Source organism: Salvelinus fontinalis, chromosome 1, assembly GCF_029448725.1.
Source record: "Salvelinus fontinalis isolate EN_2023a chromosome 1, ASM2944872v1, whole genome shotgun sequence".
Classification (NCBI taxonomy): domain Eukaryota; kingdom Metazoa; phylum Chordata; class Actinopteri; order Salmoniformes; family Salmonidae; genus Salvelinus; species Salvelinus fontinalis.
In genome coordinates this window covers 17,625,069-17,648,074 of record NC_074665.1, presented here as the reverse complement: position 1 = coordinate 17,648,074, position 23,006 = coordinate 17,625,069, and the positions used below count along the sequence as shown (strand labels likewise).

General features: G+C 40.2%; 1 protein-coding gene across 1 annotated transcript; it reads right to left on the bottom strand.

The window, feature by feature from the left end:
• Positions 1–364: 364 nt before the first annotated feature.
• On the bottom strand, positions 365–23,005 carry LOC129827317 (inositol polyphosphate multikinase-like). The gene is made up of 6 exons (XM_055888094.1): positions 22,114–23,005; positions 19,877–19,962; positions 18,760–18,856; positions 18,155–18,327; positions 5,862–5,943; positions 365–3,820 (listed from the first exon to the last, which is right to left on the bottom strand). The coding sequence occupies exons 1-6, from the start codon at positions 22,316–22,318 to the stop codon at positions 3,180–3,182; spliced, it is 1,284 nt and encodes a 427-aa protein (XP_055744069.1). The 5' UTR covers positions 22,319–23,005; the 3' UTR covers positions 365–3,179.
• Position 23,006: the final 1 nt, after the last annotated feature.

The following is a 23,006-nucleotide window of genomic DNA, read 5'->3' as shown; positions in this document are numbered from 1 at the left end:
TAGCACCAACTCCTCAGGCGGTAGGCTACCTCTGTCACATTCACGGCCCTGTTGTATACAGCTCATTCATGTAATTGCATGTCTTTTTTTTCTTCTTCTTTTTTTTTTTAAATGGTGCTGAAACCACAAAAGTGCTATATTGAGATGATATGGTAGCTATAGAGACAGGGTGAAATCAGTAAATAAAAATGGGCTAGATGAGCTAGTGACGAGACAACCTGAGGCTCTAGTCAACAACTCTTCTTTTCAGCACTCACGTTATACTGTAAGTCATGTCATTCTTCATTTCATCTGCACATAAATTAAAATGGGAGTGAGGAGAAAATACATTGATTCAAAGACTACAAGGTAAAACAACCAGATGTTCATTGGGAATACATTTTATTAGTAATAATAATAATAATAATAATCTGCCAAATATACAGCCATTATTGAATCCATCTACATATTATACATATTAATATAGGTCATTTACAAAAGTAGTAATTAGTCATCAATTTCAAATCAGATATGAGAGAAACAGCAGATGCATCATAATTTCCCCTGCATTTCATGTTACTGTATACGTCAGAAGTGATCAGCTTTCCGTCAGGACGGACGGACAGCAGAGTCAACGGGAGGAGAGGATACATGGGGTATTTCCATAGAGAACATTATGACAGCACTGACACTAATGCATATTATTCCAGACCACAGGAAGAAGCATGAAACCCAGGGCTCGTATTTACAAAGTGTCTCAGTAGGAGTGCTGATCTAGGATCAGCCCCCCGCCCTGTCCATATGTTATTCATTATGCAAATCTTAGGCAAAACTGATCCAATATCAGCACACTGAGACTCTTTGTAAATAAGGGGCCAGAACAATAATTACAAGCTGGAAAATAATCTGATTCCGCGAATCAAATATCTGATTACTTAGCTACAGTTTGCAAAAAAAAAAAAAAAGTTGAAGTGTTTGCAAAACAGAGAAATTGACAACATTATCTCACTTCTGATTGGCTGAAGTCAAAAGACAAAATCCAGTCTTGCCACATTTCTATCAGGTATTATAGAAAACAACTTACACAACTTTTCCACACGGGGAAAGTCATTGGTTAGTTCACAGCAAAGGAACAGATTTTATACATTGGCTATATTCATTTGTTTTTCAGTGCATTATTGAACAAAAAAGGAAAAGCAGACTTAAGCAAATACAAAACAAACATTTGTTAACTTCCTGTCCATTAACTATTCAAAAGTCACAGGTTTACCCTTAAAATAGAACTGGTGTGTAAACAAGATCACAAATCATTGTAGAACAACTCATAATTGACTGTACCAAGATGTAACGTACAGTCCTTGTATGCATTACATGCGTTACAACCACAACGTCTAAAGGAGCTGCAGAGGATGTCAACTGTAAACAACCATCTTAGAGGTACCTTATTCTGTAACGATTTGCACTACTGTACTTCCATATACACGGACCACTCATAGCACATCTATAAACACAAAGTAGCATAAGCCTATATGTTCTGAAATGTTGAATTTAAAGTGCTTATAGGTTGGTTATGAGTACTTCATGAAGATGAGAGTTACTGTAATGTAAATCAGTATCTACAATTTAGAGAATTTTGCTAAAACAAACAATGCCCTGGTGCAAAATGCTGAAGCTGGTCGCTTGCTAAGGAGTTGGAACAATAACAAAGACATTATGAGTAAATGTAACAATGTAAAAGCTGCCAGAATGATAAATGTCTGAAATTAATATGGAATAAAAAGAAACAAGTCAGTGATAATAACAGTGAAATATCTTTAAAAGACTGTAAACATTTCTCATAAAGGTTCTTCCTCCTTACCATTTCAAATATGTACTAAATTGTCAAGTTGAGAGTATCATCCAAAATAATTTTTTGTCTTTTGGTATGAGTTTCAAATCAAACACAGAAATGGAGCATTGTCTGCATATCTTTGAAAATATATGCATATCTTTGTTAAAAATAAAATCATAGACATTTTATAGCTATCATGGTTAAGAAGAAGCAAATGGAAAACATTTGTCTTCACCAACAACAACAAAGACACCATCTTGATAGGGAGATCACACTGTGGAAGCACTGTCAGGGCCCTGACAACACCACAAGGATCTAATTCACTTCCAGGCCTTCAAGTTTAGAACACTAGCCACACCTTGCGCCCTCTCTCCGAAAACCACCAGCACTTTGGCATTCTAACATGAATCACTAGATCAACAAACTCAATCTCTCTCTGGGCAGTTTGTTAATTCATTATCAGAGTAGCGTATTGCATTTCTTTACAATTAAACAGACCACGACACAGTGTACAAGTGGGCAGAGGGAGGACAATCCATGTAATCTTAATCTAATGTGGACTGTGAGATGTGACGACTAACGAGGAGCTTTGTTCCGGTACACTGATTTCTCACTTGGACAAATCACCCTTTCTCAGGTGCTCGCATCTTTCAAATTGCAGAAGGGAAAGCGACATTTGGCCCATAGACTTGCCTGAAACTTGTAGAGTTTTCATTTGGGGTGGGGGGGGGGGGGGGGGGACCTCACAAGTCACATTAGTATCTTTCTCTTAACATCTCCTCCCAGAACCTAAATGACCATCTGATGAAATTATGCAAGATTTTTTTTTTTTTTTTTTTGTTCTGGGTAACATAATTTAAAAAGTAGCACTGCCAAGGACACAGGTTTTAAGAAGAACAGGCAATTTGTCAGCAAAATATATAGAGAACAGCAATGCTAAAAGTACTTAATCTGTACTGTATGAGTATAATAACTTGGATAAAATTTGTATCATTCTGTCAACGTTCTGGGAAAATTTAAGACAAAAGTGAAATCTGAGATCTGAAAAGACTTGAGCAAAATTATATAAAACATACGATCAGCAAGCCAACAAATCAAGGGTACTCTTTAGAGATAATCCTGTGAGTAATGGTTACAGTCATTTACCTGAGTTAGATACCTGTTAACAGTGGTTAAAAATCAAGAAGCACATACATCGGACAAAGAGTTATGGAGTAATGACTTCATCGATATAGTGCATATAGTGCAGAGAATCACAGGGCGAGGGGAAGAGGGACTGGGGGCGCTACAACTCCTCCATTCACACAGTAAAAGACAGATGGGTACACTTAACCAATGGACAGGCAGAGACACCACTGAAGAGAGAAGGTTATTGGTGGAGGATCTGCTGCAGCACCTCCAGCAAGTGTTTCAGGCCGTAGATATAGCCTTGATCCTGGCTCTCACTGGGGAAGACGTGGGCAAAGTCAATCATCCTCACATCCACTTGGCAGGCCCTCTGCTCTGGATGCGGCTCCCCCCGGCCTCCCAGCCCCACACCAGCCTCTTCCAGTTGGGCTTTGATACCGTTGCCGTTGGGCTGTTCTGCTGACACCAGACCTGAGCACTTCCACGTGCTGTTGTCCTCCTGGGTGTTGGGGCCTGTCGTGATGGCTCCGGTGGCATGGTGACCCCGGGTGCAGCCCTTCTTGTTGTACATGGCGTACATGGTGGACAGGCTGTAGTCAAGCGGCACGGCGACCTGGATGTTGTTGTTGTATTCCAACACTTCCTCATTGGGCTCGCAGCAGGCATCAGCGGGAGACATAGTCTTCTCTGGGGGGCCCCTGAAGACATGGCCCTCAAAGCTGGGAGGGGGCAGGCCCTCGTATACAAACAACAGAGAGCTGGCGTAGAAGGTTAACTGGCTCTGGCCCTCGAACCATCGCAGGATGTTCTGGACCTTCAGGATACTGGCAGCGATGGCGTCTTTTCTCAGACTCCTCCCATTAGAGAAGAATTTGGATAAACCTGGGAGAGGAACGGGAAAGTAAATTGTTGTTGTTGAGGAATCCAATGTTTACTGATAAGAAATAGACAATGCCTGAAGCTTTTTCTTAATTGAGAGCAAGTTGAGCTAGTGACTACAATCTACACCAGGGGTCTCCAATTACATTTAACTGTTGGACAATTTTTGAGCAGATGATCGGGGGGCCAGAGCATGGTTTTAAAATAAACAGTACACTGCAAATTGACCGCAAGAATCCCAAACAGATATAGTATTTGACAAAAAACAGAATCATTACAAACCTTGATTACATTGGGATACGATCACATATGCCTCTAACTAAGTGTGGGAATACTTGGGAACAGATTTCCTCAATTAAAATCACTGAGCTGAATTCCTGGTGATTTTACAGTCTTATGTCCGACAACGAAAATGATATGCAGTACCAGTCAAAACTTTGGGCACACCTACTCATTCAAGGGTTTCTTTATTTTCCCTATTTTCTACATTGTAGAATACATAAAAGCTATGAAATTACATATGGAATCATGTAGTAACAAAAAAAGTATTAAATCAAAATATATTTTATATATTTGAGATTCTTCAAACCACCCTTTCCCTTGATGACAGCTTTGCACACTTGGCATTCTTTCAACCAGCTTCATGAAGTAGTCACCTGGAATGCATTTCAATTAACAGGTGAGCCTTGTTAAAAGTACATTTGTGGAATTTCTTTCTTTCCTTCCTTAATGCGTTTGAGCCGATCAGTTGTGTTGTGACAAGGTAGGAGTGATATACAGAAGATAACCCTATTTGGTAAAAGACCAAGTCCATATTATGGCAAGAACAGCTCAAATAAGCAAAGAGAAATGACAGAACTTTGAAAGTGCAGTCGCAAAAACCATCAAGGGCTATGATAAACTGGCTCTCATGAGGATCGCCACAAGAAAGGAAGACCCAGAGTTACCTCTGCTGCAGAGGATAAGTTCATTAGTTACCAGCCTCAGAAATTGCAGCCCAAATAAATGCGTCAAAGTTCAAGTAACAGAAACATCCCCTGTTCAGAGGAGAATGCATGAATCAGGCCGTCATGGTCGAATTGCTAAAAAGAAACCACAACTAAAGGACACCAATAAGAAGAAGAGACTTGCCAAGAAACACAAGCAATGGACATTAGTCCGGTGGAAATCTGTCCTTTGGTCTGATAGTTTATAGTTTCAACGGCAGTGTCTTTGTGAACGCAGAGTAAGTGAACGGATGATCTCCACATGTGTGGTTCCCACCGTGAAGCATGGAGGTGTGATGGTGCTTTGCTGGTGACACTGTCTGATTTATTTAGAATTCAAGGCACACTTAACCAGCATGGCTAACACAGCATTTTGCAGCGATACGCCATCCCATCTGATTTGCACTTAGTGGGACTCTCATTTGTTTTTCAACCGGACAATGACCCAACACACCTCCAGGCTGTGTAAGGGCTATTTAACCAAGAGAGAGAGTGATTAAGTGCTGCATCAGATGACCTGGCATCCACAAATCACCTGACCTCAACCCAAATGAGATGGTTTGGGATGAGTTGGACCGCAGAGTGAAGGAAAAGCAGCTAACATGTGCTCAGCATGTGGGAACTCCTTCAAGACTGTTGGAAAAGCATTCCTCATGAAGCTGGCTGAGAGAGTGCCAAGCTGTCATCAAGGCAAAGGGTGGCTACTTTGAAGAATCTAAAATATATTTTGATTTGTTTAACACTTTTTTGGTTACTACATGACTCCATATGTGTTATTTCATAGTTTGGATGTCTTCACTATTATTCTACAATGTAAAAAAAATAGTAAAAATAAAGATAAACCTTTGACTGAGTAGTGTGTCCAAACTTTTGACTGGTACTGTATATCTTATATATATATATATATATATTTTACTTAGTGCCAATATCAAAATCACACACGTGCCTGAATTTGCCCCGCGGGCCGCCTATTGGTGAACCCTGACCTTCATCCTGTTGATATAGACAGAAGGATATGTGTATTTTGTGACAGGATTATTATTGTTTTAGGAGCTCACCATCTTTGATGGTGTCCTTGAGAAGGCCTCGCCCGTAATGTTGATCATACGAGTGATATTCGTCAGAGTTGATCTTGTACACCTGGAGGGTTAGAAAGACAGAAGAATTAACGTTAACGGAAAGAAACAGATGCAGTACATAGGCAAAAAGCAAAGCTGCACAACTTCAAAAGGAGATGAGTCTCTATATAAACGTTCGCCTCAACGTGACCTCTCCATGATAGAATCACGGGTGGAATATGCCCTCTGCTGGAGAAATTATGTATAAACACAAACTGCTCAAAACAATTATATTATGACGCACACATACAGTGGGGCCAGGAAGTATTGGATCTCTTAAAAAAAGATGAATGAAAAAAATGACAAAAACAAAAAACAAATCATTGATGGATTTGCTACATTTGCATGCATATATATATATATATTATTTTTTTATTTGCATTACTTGTTAAACAAAATCTCTTATTCTGAGCAATTGTATTAGCATAAAATAATTGTAAATGTTTTTGAGCATACTATATAGCTCAGTATTTGTATTTAGTCTTTTTGCTCATCTGTAATGTAATGTGACATAATGTACAGTACTTATGTCTCTGTGACATTAATAGCAATGCGAGTAGAACTCAGTCTGAGGACACAGAGACATTCATTCCATGTCCATGCTGAGAGGAGCAGAACTATTTACCAGAGGGATTCCTGCCTCGATCACTGCAATCAGGAACATCATTATCAGCAAGAGTCTCATCACCCTGTGGTCACACACTGCAGACAAGCAGATTTTTCCATGCGCCGAGCCAAAAAGCCTTTGCCCTCCCCTGGGAAAACTACAAACCCTGCTCCTCAGATGCTCCTTGACTACAGAGTATGTCAGTGGGTGACTCGTGCTGCAGGAGGTATGCATTCTTACAAAGCCTAGGCTATAATTAAGCAATAAGGCCTGAGGAGGTGTGGTATATGGCCAATAAACGATGGCTAAGGGCTGTTCTTAAGGACGACAGAGTGCCTGGATACAGTCCTTAGCCGTGGTATATTGGCCATATACCACAAGCCCCCTGAGGTTCCTTATTGCCATTATATACTGGTGACCAACATTGTAAGAGCAGTAACATTACATTTTGTCAAACCCATAGTATACAGTCTGAGATACCATGGCTTTCAGCTAAATCAGCATTCAGGGCTCGAACCACCCAGTTTATAATGAATCTTATTCACTTACTAGTTTAGTTCATTAGGATCCCCATTAGCTACTGCACATGCAGCAGCTACTCTTCCTGGGTTCCACATTGAACATGCAAATATATGACAAAGTACAGAACAGTCATAGACAAGGACAATAAATAATAATTTATAATAATTTTAACATGAAAAATGGTTATAAGAGTCATATATTGGAAAGACAGACAACAAAAATACTTTACACACTGATACATATTATATACAGTTAAATTGGATCTTTACAGAGGTACAAGATGTATTAATGTTTTTTGTTTTTTTAAAGCTAAACTTGTTTTTTGCCTCAGTAACCTCTGGTGGCAGAGCATTCCAAGATGACATTACTCTATACATAACTGAGCAACACACCATATTAATTAGTAATAGGAGTGGTGAGGTGGGTGAGTAGACAGCATGGTATGGCTGAGCTTAGTGCAGATCCTAGGCCATAACTAGCAATATATATATATTCCTGAAGTGAAAACTAAACCGGTGGTCCTCAACATCACCGGATCATTTATTTGCTGGTCGAATAGAGTTTGTGCTGTACAGTTCGTATTCCAATGAGACAAACATACCATGTAGCCTAACTGAAGCATGTTCACTGTTTATACTCACTGGAGAAGACCAGTTATCATGTTACCACCATGACCCTCAGAGATCTGTGAGGAAAACCCAGAGGAGAGGACAGCATAATGCTGATTGGGATAAAAGGAAAGGTCCAAGTCAACAGATCTGAGATCAGTCAGAAGCTAGCTCCATGCTGTTCTACTCATGGATGGAGGCTTCCTATTACTGACCTCCATAGAGGCTAAACACGGCTCAACTGTCTACGAGAATGTATCAGTCTCAAGCTTGACTTTTGAAAAATATTATTAAAATGTTCAATAAAACTATATAGCATGTGGCAGTCCAGCTGTATTGAAATCCTTGTGAATGGAATTTGATCGTTTAACAAAGTTTAAGAAAATGTATGTTTAGAGTTTAACAGATGCCAAAGACTGGAAGCTGCTCTATACTTAGTCCACTAAAAACACAACAATCAAATGAAAATGAAATTTTATTGGTCGAGTACACATATTTTGCAGAGGTTAATCGCAGGTGCAGCGAAATGCTTATGTTCCTAGTTCCAACAGTGTAGTATACATAACAACACACACAAATAGTCACTTTTGAATGACTACCTCATCTATGTACCCCACACATTCAGATAATTGTACGGTCCCTCAGTCGAGCAGTGAATTTCAAACAGATTCAACCACAAAGACCAGGGAGGTTTTCCAATGCCTCGCAAAGAAAAGCACCTATTGGTAGATGGGTAAAAAATTAAATAAGCAGACATTGAATATTCCTTTCAGCATGGTAAAGATATTATTTACACTTTGGATGGTGTATCAATACACCCAGTCACTGCAAAGACACAGGCGTCCTTCCTAACTCAGTTACCGCAGAGGAAAGAAACCACTCAGGGATTTAACTCTGCGGCCAATGATGACTTTAAAACAGAGTTTAAAAGGGATACTTTGGGATGCTAGCAGATACCCATAGACTTCCAGTCATTGTGCTAACGCTTGTTAGCATTGGCTCATGAAACTACCTCAAACTTCCTTCATACTGGACACAGAGACATAAATGGTTTCCACAAGTTCATCTGACTCTGGGGAAGTAGATAAAGGGCCTCATTACTGGATACTTTGGGATTTTGGCAAACTGTTTTATAGTCACCATTTGCCTCATGGTTAAATCCCTGGCAGTTTCCTTCCTCTCCGGCAACTGAGTTAGGAAGAACGCTTGTATCTTTGCAGTGACTGAGTGGGGAAGTACATAAAAGGCCTCATTGCCAAAATCTCCAAGTATGCCTTTAATGGCTGTTAAAGGAGAAAACTGAGGATGGATCAACAACATTGTAGTTACTCCACAATACTAACCTAATTTACATAGTGAAAAGAAGGAAGCCTGTACAGAGTAAAACATTTCCAAAACATGTTTGCAACAAGGCACTGTGTGGCTCAGTTGGTAGAGCATGGCGCTTGCAACGCCAGGGTTGTGGGTTCATTCCCCACGGGGGGACCAGGATGAATATGTATGAACTTTCCAATTTGTAAGTCGCTCTGGATAAGAGCGTCTGCTAAATGACGTAAATGTAATACTGCAAACAATGTGGCAAAGCAATTCACTTTTTGTCCTGAATACAAAGTGTTACTGGATTTGCCCCAAGCATACAACCTATTACTGAGTACCACTCTCCATATTTCCAAGCAAAGTGGTGACTACATCATGTTATGTGTACAGTGCCTTGCAAAAGAATTCATCGCCTTTGGCGTTTTTCCTATCTTGTTGCATTACAACCTGTCATTTAAATTGATTTTTATTTGGATTTATTGTAATGGACATAAACAAAATAGTCCAAATTGGTGAAGTGAAATGCAAAATAAATTACAAACGGAAAAGTGGTGCGTGCATATGTATTCACCCCCCTTGCTACGAAGCCCCTAAATAAGATCTGGTGCAAACAATTACCTTCAGGAGTCACATAATTAGTTAAATAAAGTCCACCTGTGTGCAATCTAAGTGTCACATGATCTCAGTAAAAAGAAAATCTATATACACAATCTAAGTGTCACATGATCTCAGTAAAAAGAAACACACACCTGTTCTGAAAGGCCCCACACCTGTTCTGAAAGGCCCCAGAGTCTGCAACACTACTAAGCAAGCGGCACCATGAAGACCAAGGAGCTCTCCAGACAGGTCAGGGACAAAGTTGTGGAGAAGTACAGACCAGGATTGGGTTCTAAAAAAATATCAGAAACTTTGAACATCCAATCCAAGAATAGGGCACCACAACAAGCCTGCCAAGAGAGGGCCAACCACCAAAACTCACAGACCAGGAAAAGGGGGCATTATTCAGATGCAAACACACACACCAAAGATAACCCTGAAGGAGCTGCAAAGCTCCACAGTGAAGATTGGAGTATCTGTTCATAGGACCACTTTAAGCTGTACACTCCACAGACATGGGCTTTATGGAAGAGTGGCCAGAAAAAAGCCAATGCTTAAAGAAAAAAAATAAGCAAATACGTTTGGTGTTTGCCAAAAGGCATTTGGGAGACTCCCCAAACATACGGAAGACAGTACTCTGGTCAGATGAGACTAAAATTGAGCTTTTTGGACATCAAGGAAAACGCTATGTCTGGCGCAAACCCAACACCTCATCACCCCGAGAACACCATCCCCACATTGAAGGTTGGTTGTGGTGGCAGCATCATGCTGTGGGGATGTTTTTCATCGGCAGGGACTGGGAAACTGGTCAGAATTGAAGGAATGACGGATGGCGCTAAATACAGGGAAATTCTTGAGGGAAACCGGTTTCAGTCTTCCAGAGATTTGAGACTAGGACGGAGGTTCCCCTTCCAGCAGGACAATGACCCTAAGCATACTTCTAAAGCAACACTTGTGGTTTAAGGGGAAACATTTAAATGTCTTGGAATGGCCTAGTCAAAGCCCAGACATCAATCCAATTGAGAATCTGTGGTATGACTTGAAGATTTCTGTACACCAGCAGAACCAATCCAACTTGAAGGAGCTGGAGCAGTTTTGCCTTGAAGAATGGACAAAAATCCCAGTGGCTAGATCTGCCAAGCTTATAGAGACATTATGTCTTATTTCTTGCTTGTTTCACAAGAAAGATATATTTTGCATATTCAGTGGTAGGCATGTTGTGTAAATGAAATGATACAAACCCCACAAAAAATCTATTTTAATTCTAGGTTGTAAGGAAATAAAATAGGAAAAATGCCAAGGGGGTGAATACTTTCACAAGCCACTGTATGCTTGTAATCGTTAAGGACTGGGTAGTTTTTCAGAACAAAAAAAAGAAAGTGAATTGAGCTAAGCACAGACAAAATCCTAGAGGAAAACCTGGTTCAGTCTGCGTTCCACCAGACACTGAGATTAATTCACTTTCCAGATGGACAATAACCTAAAACACAAGGCCAAATCTACACTGGAGTGGCTTAACAAGAAGGGTGAATATCCATTACTGTTTTGACTTAAATCTGCTTGAAGATCTATGACAAGACTTAAATGGTTGTCTAGCAATGATCAACAACCAATTAGACAGAGCTTGAATAATTAAAAACAGGAAAATGTTGCACAATCCAGGTGTGGAAAGCTCTTAGAAACTTACCCAGAAAGAGTCAGAGCTGTAATCACTGTCAAAGGTGAACCTGCATGTATTGACTCAGGGGGTTGTTTTAGGTTACTTTTTTACAAACATTAGAATTTTCTTCCACTTTGACATGAGTATTGTGTAGATCTTTGACGAACAATGACAATTAAATCTATTTTACTCCCACTTTGTAACAAAATGAGGAAAATGTCAAGGGGTGTGAATACTTTCTGAAAGCAAGATGATGCAGGACTAGAATACAGTACGCATATGCAGTGGGTAAAACATTGTTAATAACCTCTTGAAGCTAGGGGGCAGAATTTATGTTTGGAAAAATAACATTCCCATTGTAAGCTGCCTATTTCTCAGGTCCAGATGCTAGAATATGCATATAATTGACAGAGTAAGATAGAAAACACTCTAAAGTTTCCAAAACTGTCAAAATATTGTCTGTGAGTATAACAGAACTGATTTTTCAGGCAAAAAAAGCACTGTTCCATTGCCTGCCTTTCGTCCATTTAAAGGGATATCAACCAGATTCCTTTTTCTGTGGCTTCCTCAGGGTGTGAACAGTCTTTAGACATAGTTTCAAGCATTTATAGTGAAAAATTTGCGAGATTTATCAAAACGCGTCAGTTGATACACGGATGTCCCTCCATTAGTTGATGCGCGCGACACTCGTTGCTGGACATTTTCTTTCTCTCCAGTATTGAATAGTTTACAGTCCGGTTGAAATATTATCGATTATTGATTTTAAAAACAACATGAGGATTGATTATTAAAAACGTTTGACATGTTTCTACGAACTTTACGGATACTATTCGCCAAGCCTTGATGACCTGCCTAAGGCTGTGGAATACTGAACATAACGCGCCAAACAAATGTAGGTATTTTGATATAAAAAAAATCTTTATCAAACAAAAGGAACATTTATTGTGTAACTGGGAGTCTCGTGAGTGCAAACATCCGAAGATCAAAGGTAAGCGATTAATTTTATTGCTTTTCTGGCTTTCGTGACCAATCTACATGGCTGTTAGGTGTTCTTAATGTATTGTCTAGTGATCGATAAACTCACAAACGCTTGGATTGCTTTCGCTGTAAAGCATATTTTCAAAATCTGACATGACAGGTGGATTAACAACAAGTTAAGCTGTGTTATGCTATATTGCACTTGTCATTTCGTGACTATACATTTTTTTAGCAATTTTCTTGGTATTTGGCGCTCTGCAATTCAGCGGTTGTTGGTGAAAATGATCCCGCTAAAGGGATCCGTGCGTCAAGAAGTTTTAAAGTGACCAGTGACTATGTACATAGTGAAGGAGTCTAAGGTGCAGGGTAGAATACTGGGTGGTAGCCGGCTAGTAAAAGTGACTATGTTCAGGGTACTGTCGGAGTCCCGCTAAGGGTGACTATTTAACAGTCTGATGGCCTGTATAAGTGTTTCCTTTATTTTGGCAGTTACCTGTATGTTACAATGTTACATAGGCATGCTTTGGTCCTTGGGGTGGAGATGAGGTCTTTGCTCTTCTGTAAGTCATTATGGAATGGTAGAATAGCGTTGTGTTGGTATTGGCCCTGTGTGATTGATTTGTCAGTGATGACCAAACAGAGAGACGTCAGAATGGACCTGAATGAGGTATTGAACTCTTCACATAAACATTAACCTTGTGAGGTGTGGAGCCAGTCTGACAGGAACTGGGGAATTGGAAGGTCACGGCAGACTAATGAGATGAAATGCCATTCCATCTCAAAATACCCAGGCAAACAGCAAAATGAGCTTAAAACCAACGCCTGACCTAAATAACTTGTACAGTACCAGTCAAAAGTTGACACACTTACTCATTCAAGGGTTTTTCTTTATTTTTACTCTTTTCTACATCGTAGAATAATAGTGAAGACGTCAAAACTATGAACACATGGAATCATGTAGTAACCAAAAAGTGTTAAATCAAAATATATTTGATATATTTGAGATTCTTCAAACCAGCCTTTGCTTTGATGACAGCTTTGCACACTTGTCACTCACAACCAGCTTCACCTGGAATGTTTTTCCAAAAGTCTTGAAGGAGTTCCCACATGCTGAGCACTTGTTGGCTGCTTTTCCTTCACACTGCGGTCCAGCTCATCCCAAATCATCTCAATTGGGTTGAGGTCGGGTGAAAGTGTAGGCCAGGTCATCTGATGCAGCACTCCATCAATCTCCTTCTTGGACAAATAGCACTTACACAGCCTGGAGGTGGGTTGGGTCATTGTCCTGTTGAAAAACAAATGATAGTCCCACTAAGCACAAACCAGATGGGATGGCGTATTGCTGCAGAATGCTGTGGTAGCCATGCTGGTTAAGTGTTCCTTGAATCCTAAATACAAATCACTGACTGTCACCAGCAAAGCACCCCCACCTCCATGCTTCACGGTGGGAACCACACATGCAGAGATCACCCGTTAACTTCTTGACGCTAGGGGCCATATTTTTTATATTTTTAAAAATAACGTTCTCAGGGAAGCGGACTATTTCTCAGCTCCAGATCGTAGAATATGCATATAATTTACAGATTAGGATAGAAAACACTCCAAAGTTTCCAAAACTGTCAAAATGTTTTCTGTGAGTATAACAAAACTGATTTTGCAGGCGAAAACCTAAGGAAATCTAACCCGGACGTGATTTTTTTATTTTTTTTATCTGTGTTTCATTTCCCGTCTTTCTTCCATTTAAAGGGGTATCAACCAGATTCCTTTTCCAATGGCTTCCTCAGGCTGTGACCAGGCTTTAGACATAGTTTCAGGCTATTATTTTGAAAAATGAGCGAGATTTTTCAAAACTAGTAAGGTGTCCTTTGATTAGTTCCTGCGCGCGAGAGGGGTAGCTCTCCATTTTCTTTCTCTCTTTTATTGAATAGGTTACGGTCCGGTTGAAATATTATCGATTATGTATGTTTAAAAACAACCTGAGGATTGATTATAAAAAACATTTGACATGTTTCTACGAACATTACGGATACTTTTTGGAATTTTCGTCGAACGGAACGAGGCTGTGGTTTTCTGAACATAACGCGCAACCCAAATGGCGTTTTTTTTGTTATAAATGTAATATTTATCAAACAAAAATAACATTTATTGTGTAACTGGGAGTCTCGTGAGTGCAAACATCTGAAGATTATCAAAAGTAAGCGATTAATTTTATTGCTTTTCTGACTTTTGTGACCATGCTAATTTGGGGCTAGCTGTTCTAGCATTGATTGATACACTCACAAAAGCTTTGATTGCTTTCGCTGTAAAGCATATTTTCAAAATCTGACACGATAGGTGGATTAACAACAAGCTAAGCTGTGTTTTGGTATATTTCACTTGTGATTGCATGATTCTAAATATTTTTTGTAATATTTGGCGCCCTGCAATTCAGCGGTTGTTTAGGAAAATGATCCCGCTAAAGGGATCCGTAGCGCCAAGAAGTTAACCTACTTTAACCTACTTTAACCTACTTTGCGTCTCACATAGACACTGCGGTTGGAACCAAAAATCTCAAATTTGGACTCATCAGACCAAAAGACAGATTTCCACCGGTCTAATGTCCAAGCACATTGCTTGTGCTTCTTGGCCCAAGCAAGTCTCCTCTTCTTATTGGTGTCCTTCAGTAGTGGTTTCATTGCAGCAATTCGACCCTGAAGGCCTGATTCACACAGTCTCCTCTGAACAGTTGATGTTGAGATGCGTCTACTGCATTTATTTGGGCTGCAATTTCTGAGGCTGGTAACTAATGAACTTATCCTCTGCAGCAGAGGTAACTCTGGGTCTTCCTTTTCTGTGGCGGTCCTCATGATAGCCAGTTTATCATAGCGCTTGATGGTTTTTGCAACTGCACTTGAAAAAACCTTCAAAGTTCTGGACAATTTCCAGATTGACTGACCTTCATGTCTTAAAGTAATGATGGACTGTCATTTCTCTTTGCTTATTTGAGCTGTTTGTGTCATAATATGGACTTGGTCTTTTACCAAATAGGGCTATCTTCTGTATACCACGCCTACCCTTGTCACAACACAACTGATTGGCTCAAATACATTAAGGAAATTCCACAAATTAACAAGGCACACCTGTTAATTAATTCATTCCAGGTGACTACCTCATGAAGCTGGTTGAGAGAATGCCAAGTGTGCAAAGCTGTCATCAAGGCAAAGGTTGGCTACTTTGAAGAGTCTCAAATATATTTTGATTTGCTTAACACTTTCTTGGTTACTACATGATTCCATATGCATTATTTTATAGTTGATGTCTTCACTATTATTCTACAATGTAGAAAATAGTAAAACTAAAGCAAAACCCTTGAATGAGTAGGTGACTGGCACTGTATGTATGCAAGCATGAAAATGATAGATGTGACTGACTTGTAGACCCAGAGTCTCCGTTTCATCTGTAGCCCCATAGTCTCTTTTAAAAGTATGTAGTTCTGTCGTTGAGATGTTTTTTGTCTGTTAAAAGGTTCTGTATTATATCATGTGTTGTATGGACCCCAGGAAGAGTAGCTGCTGTTTTTGAAACAGATAATTGTAATCCTAATAAAATAGCAATAACAAAATGCACCTAAATTATCCTTCCAGTCTCTAATCCTGCCACTCTGGTTCGGCTGCCCAGGCAGGTGTGTGAACACCTGGTAAACACCCTTGGATGGATTGTCATTGTGTTCCTGCGATTACCATATTAACGGAAAACAACTCGTCTGACATATCTCCCTCTCTAACTTTAAGCATCAGCTGTCAGAGCAGCTTACCGATCACTGTACCTGTACACAGCCAATCTGTAAATAGCACACCCAACTACCTCATCCCCATATTGTTACTTATCCTCTTGCTCTTTTGCACCCCAGTATCTCTACTTGCACATCATCATCTGCACATCTATCACTCCAGTGTTAATGCCAAATTGTAATTATTTTGCCTCTATATTACCTTACCGCCCCTAATCTTCTACATTTGCACACACTACATAGATTGTTCTATTGTGTTATTGATTGTATGTTTATGTGTAACTGTGTTTTTGTCACACTGCTTTGCTTTATCTTGGCCAGGTCACTGTTGTAAATGAGAACTTGTTCTCAACTGGCCTACCTGGTTAAAATTAAAAAATTAAATACAAAATTGTTCAATACTAATTTAACTGGTTTTGCAACTATACTGAACAAACGTGTAAATGCAACAATTCTGGTGGGTATGCAGGCCATGGAAGATCTGGGACATTTTCAGCTTCCAGGAATTGTGTACAGATCCTTGTGACATGGGGCAGTGCATTATCATGCTGAAACATGAGGCGATGGCGGAGGATGAATGGCACAACAATGGGCCTCAGGATCTCGTCACGGTATCTCTGTGCATTCAAATTGCCATTGATAAAATGCAATTGTGTCTGTTGTCCATAGCTTATGCCTACCCATACCATAACCCCACCATGGGGCAGTATGTTCACAACGTTGACATCAGCAAACCGCTCGCCCACACGACACCATACACGTGGTCTATGAGGCCAGTTGGACGCACTGCCCAATTCTCTAAAATGACGTTAGAGGTGGCTTATGGTAGAGAAATTGACATTCAATTCTGGCAACAGCTCGGGTTGACATTCCTGCAGTCAGCATGCCAATTGCACACTGTGCATTGTGTTGTATGACAAAAAAACTGCACATTTTAGATGGCCTTTTATCATCCCTAGCACAAGCTGCACCTGTGTAATGATCATTCTGTTTATTCAGCTTCTTAATATGCCACACCTGTCAGGTGGATGGACTCTCTTGGCAAAGGAGAAAAGCTCAATAACAGGGACGTAAACAAAGTTGTGTACAGAATTTGAGCGAAATAGCTTTTGGAATCCATTCACTTCTGGGATCTTTTATTTCAGCTCATGAAACATGGGACCAACACTTTACACGTCGCGTTCATATGTTTGTTTAGTGTCAATGGAGTTGAGCTCTGGCAAAAGCGCTCAAAGTTTTTCTTTAAAAACGTATTTTTCAACCTTGACAGAAATAAACTATTAATATAATGAACACAGTGGAAATCAGAAGTGAACTAAACAACCTTTCTTATAGAAACAACCTCAAATTCTGCCCTTTCCCTACCGTTACAGTCTTAATGGCTGCTAATGCCAAGTCAACACTAATGATTATCTAATAGGCGGTTACTCTGAAATTGTTGCCCGAAGCTTTACGGGAATCTCAGAACACGGTCATTCAACAGCAAGCAGGAACAGAAAGCTGGAACAGCAATCAGGAAGTCCCCAGTGAACTAACAACGTTAAGCTCATGTAATGATTTGCATGATATTGATCAATTGATGCCAGGTTTGTTCTAAGGTAACTTTTATACACTAAAGTAGCTCATCATTAACTAGTAGCCAATGATTTATGATATGATGAAGATACAGAAATGACTGTGTATAGCTTTCTACCTAGCGCTGTATAATAAACAACTTCTATATTTGTATGAGTGGTATGCATTCATTTTTGATAGGCTACTTGATGAAGCATATGTTAGCCAGCCCAGCAATGCTTTATGGGCTATTGTCTTGAGAAAATAAACCCTCAATTGTCTGCACATTCTTGTGAATAGTTGCATTATTCAGGAGTGTAACTTGGTGAGAAGTTGCTCACATAGTTTATTAATAGTTTGTTAAAGGATGCTAATGGCTACTGTGATATTTACTGTAAATATTGCTGCCGAGCAAGAATCCCGAGTTGCCAAGCTGAACTTTAAAATGAAAAGTAGAAATATCTTTGCGACACCTCTCCACAGACTCATTAGTCAGAATAAGCCCTAAGGTACTGCCACTCACGGATTCATATAGCCCCTCTCAATAAAATGACATTAGCAGATGGAGAGCCCTTTTCAACCCAGTGGGGGGGACCCATGAGGCTGAAGAGGAAGACTCACCCTCATTCCGAGAAGCAGGAAGCCAATCTCCTCCATGAGAGGGTACTTCTTGATCTGCTGGTCCCGCTTCTCTTGGGAGGCGTAGGGGTCGTAGCTTTTCTGGCCGATCTTGACATCCATAATACAAGGCTTCTGGAACCGCCGAGTCACGTCCTCCAGTTTCAGGTACAGCTCTGTGATGTCATCAGAGGTCGCAGAAACATGGCATGAGAGACGTTAGAGAATTAGAAATATAAAATCAACACATTTAGCCACTAGAATGATAGAAGAGGCGGTGTTTCACCCCTACAGCCATACAGTATTTCTAGTAGCAAAGCACTGCCATGATTGTTTACATTTATACACCGGGTGGGTCTAATCCTGAATGCTAATTGGTTAAAACCGCATTCCCGCCAGTGTATTTTTAAACGAAGTGCTGTCCTAGGATCAGTTTCTGCCTTTTAGATCCAAATGACTTATGATATAATGGGCAGGGAGGACCTGATCCTAGATTAGCACTCCTCCTCAGAGTTCCTTTATGAATACAGGCCCTGGTACATGTTGAAGTAATGCTGAAATAATGTCCTAGTGATTGTCCTAGTGATTTCTTATGGACCGGTGTTTACCGTCAGGAGATTCAGGCGAGGACCAGGTGCCAAAGTATTTAGGGAGGTGATGCTGGAGGTCCAACAGACACGGGTCGCCACAGTCCTCAGCGTAGACCTGGAAGAAGCAAAGCACATCCTTGAAGAATCAAATCAGCTCATGTGACAGAACTAATCACCATCTCTATGTGGGAATTTCAGTGTCTTATTTGATTAGGGTGTTGTTTAACCAACATGTCACATGTAGGGGTGGCAGCTAGGCTAGCAGTTAGAGCATTTGGCCAGTAACCAAAAGATCGGTTACGTAGTATCAATGTGAAAAATCTGCCGGTGTGCCTATGAGCAAGGCACTTAACCCTAATTTACTCCAGCTACAATAGCTGGATCCAGTACAACAAAAACATTTCCCAGCATCTGTCCGGTGTATGTGAAAATAAAAATGTTTTCTTCATTTATTTTTATTAGAAGTAATGCATAGTACAATACAAACCTCTTTTTCCTTCCCTTTTATAGTTCACTACCATGAAATGATGGTGGAAGTAGCCAAGTTGAACTACCAATACATGATTCCTCTGTAAGAGAGTGTTTCCAAAGCAACCATTTCATCTTGTGGACATTTAGTCCACTTTAACAATAGGGGAGTAAGTGGTTCCGGTGGAAAGCCCTCATAACCCTCTGGATAAATGTTGCAATGGACACGTCGAGACAAACATCTTTCATAAGCCCTTCAATAAACAGATAGCCCACTGGTTTATATGCAGAGAGTATGCCGACCTTACCCAGTGAGTTAGTAAAGACGTGGACTACATTAGTGTGCAGTGTTGCCTGCTAGGCTTCCTCAATAGCTACTCAGGGAGAATGAAAGATAGAAGGGTTTAAGGACTATTCACTCACTTTTTATTAACTAATTTAATCTACACATCAACTTGAACATAAACTTTGTTCAAACTGACATGGGAAAATTGTTCCCAAGTACACAAAGTAACATTTTGTAGACATTAAAAGGGATGACTTTTTGCGGACTTCATGTAGAACGGAGAGTCATTTCATAGAGAATACTGTACTGTAAAAATAGTTGTACTTTCAGGTATCACATTTGTAATCATTTTTTCCAGCATCAAAATACACAGATGGTTACCTTGCTGTAGAACTGCATCTCTCTAGGACCTCTGGGAGGGGGCTGGAGCTGTTTGAGTACTGTGCCATCGGGATGTTGCAATATGCCTGTTGTAACAAAAGTTGTGGGTCATTCTGACACTTAGTAAAGATCTAGTACTAGTTGCCACAAAGGCCTAGTTCGAATATTTCAAAAAGACATCCTCTTCCTGCTAAATAACCCCTGATCAGACATGCCTATGTGGCTGAGGGGTCCCTAGCTTTCACAGCTGTGCAGCCATGTTAGTGGCTGAGGGGTCCCTAGCTTTCACAGCTGTGCAGCCATGTTAGTGGCTGAGGGGTCCCTAGCTTTCACAGCTGTGCAGCCATGTTAGTGGCTGAGGGGTCCCTAGCTTTCACAGCTGTGCAGCCATGTTAGTGGCTGAGGGGTCCCTAGCTTTCACAGCTGTGCAGCCATGTTAGATGTGTAGTTACTTCAAGAGAAAAAGGAAGGATACATTTCTAAAGAATTCAGACAGGGCTAGGGTTGCAAAGCTACTGGTCATTTACCAAGGTTACCGGAATCTTCTGTAATGTTGGTTTTTAAACAGGTAATCTATGGCAATCTAGGTAATTTATACATGAATCACACTTTTTTATAAATACATTCATATTGTCTGAGTTTCTAATGGATAGACCATATGGTCCAAGAGAAAAATAGCATAATTAAGGAAAAAAGCATCTAATCACCATTGGTATTATTTTGAATTAGCTCTGTAACTCTTCCAACTATTGACTATATTCACAACTGCCACTAGTTTGGTGCCAAAACATTTACAACAACGACAAATTGACATGGTCAAATAAAACATTCAAAAATATATAAAGGATATTTCTTGCTGAAACCCTCATATTAAACATCATGGCTATTCACTAAGTGGTGGTTTATATTTAGGATAATGTTTTACAGCTTTGTCATTCTATCTGTTTATTTTAAAATCATCTTATTTGATTATTTTACATGTGATAAGGCCACACAGAGAGCCAGAGATAATTACAGACACCTGTGATAATCTGAAGTACCCAAAAATGCCACTAGATTTAAAATCAGATTTAAAAAGCTTGAAAGTTACAAAAGTGTATATAGTAATATACACCATACCTTTGCAAACCCAGACAGGTCCAAACAGATTGCCATTTGGAAACCTGTAATACCTAACTGAGAAATGCAAAGGTTAACTTGTGTTTTACATGAAGTCATAAAACAATGGACCTTATTCCAAAACACCTGAACACCAGTAACCTATAGTCTGACACTATACACTCAGTGTGTGAGACTGCTCTAATATAAGATGGAAGTTGGAAAAAGCATTGGACCACACTCCTCTCTGAGATATGTCAGAGTTTGACTGCCTCGGGCACAGCTTGATTCTTACAACTGAAATCACTTGAAATTGTAAAATGGTAGGAAATGAACACTCCCAAGTATCAGTGTTTAATCAACTCAGAGGTTAGCTGTATCAAGAGTATTAAGTGACCTAAATACAATTGTGACACCTATTCCCTCCTGGGTGTAGGATTCAACTGAAAGGCTCTTAGCAGAGACAACCAGGATTAAATCCCATTTACACTGGTGCTCTGTCACTGTCTCCCAGGCCAGAAATAATACATTGGTTGTTCCCACTCTTGACAGTTCAGTTTTAGCTAAGGGAGTCTTACTTCAGGCATTGGGTTTTGTAATCCTATTTCTTGATTTAGGTTATAGCCACTGGCAAGTTGCAGGCTATAACTAAGTGGACGATCAGGAGTGATGAAGAACCCCCTCCCGCTGATTCGGTTGCAAAACATTTCTTAAACAGAAGCAAACAAAACAAAAACGGCGAGAGACCTACCTGAATTTGTCCAATAGAAATTCGTTTTAACTGTTTGGCTAATGATTACAACCCTGGGTTTCAGTTCCTACATTACAATAGTTAGAGAGCTGATACTACGTGCATCAACCGAAGTACACAAAAGACTTCAAGCAGGTGCTCTATTCTGTTATTGACTGACATGATGAAACCTATAACAGTGGCTTCCTTACTCAGGATTATTGTCCTGGAGATAAACAATCCTGGGAAGACAGTGTAGCCTACTTCTGTCAGCTTTTCTGAAGTATAGTAATTGAACCAAAGGAGAGCTATTCCACCATGCAGACCAAGATTACACAATGAAATGCCACTCACTAGTGGATACACATGCACCGTGGCGAAAGGAAAACACATTTGATCAGTCACTGACCTACTTTATCAACGCCATACTTATGACCGGCCACCTGATGGGAGAGCGGAACACATCCGTTCAGGTGCGCCGCCTGCGATCCTCCCTGAGCGTTCTTCTCCTTCACCGAGCCGGAGAGACAAGTCCCCAGGTTCACCATGGGTCTATTGATTTCCAGTCTTCCCAAAGCTAAAGATGAGTCCATTATCTGATGTTGAGTTGACATTCGCAATTCAATGGCTTTCAATAAAATAAAATAGGCAATCTTTAATTCACATGTTGATATCAGTTTGGTAATCTGAGCAACCCCCAACACAATTTCGAGCACCGAGGGGTGTCTTCATCGAATTCGTCAAATGGGCTCGCGTTCAGCACTAAGTCTAACCTAGTATTTAAAATGTAGCAAGCCTCCAAAAGCACTGCTACAATGAGTTTCATATCTTGGTCGGCAACATTAATACAGTCTGGCCACATCCCACTTCCTCAAGAGAGACGTATACACTCCTCTCCCGAAACTGTTTTGATGACACAAGACCGATATTTGCGCGCAATGTCGAAAAGTGGAGTTTCCTCTAAACTACTTATACCGCGACCCGTTTAGATTGCTATTTGGAAAACACATACATTACAAACAAGCCCCGTTGTTTGCTGCTTACATTACACGTCCCACAATGCTAAAAGACAGGCTGCTAATCGTGACATCACATCTGACGTACAGGCTCCTTGACGCGAAATTGTTTATCAATAAGAAAAACAGCATGGGAAACAATATTATGTCGGACACGCTATCGATGTCTTTGAAGAGTTGCAAGGACCTTCACATTCGAACCTTATCCAATGTGTGTGGCTGGGCGGCTATCCCATCTAGCTAGCTAACGTTACCTAACAACACTTTCGACACTGCCCCTACTGTC

Excerpts from the sequence above, each read along its gene's own strand:
- LOC129827317 (XM_055888094.1), bottom strand. The coding sequence starts at position 22,318 with ATGTCAACTCAACATCAGATAATGGACTCATCTTTAGCTTTGGGAAGA. Across the intron at positions 19,963-22,113 it reads GTATGGCGTTGATAAAGTAG|GCATATTGCAACATCCCGAT; the intron begins GTCAGTGACTGA and ends TTGTTACAACAG. Across the intron at positions 3,821-5,861 it reads CAAGGACACCATCAAAGATG|GTTTATCCAAATTCTTCTCT; the intron begins GTGAGCTCCTAA and ends TTCCTCTCCCAG.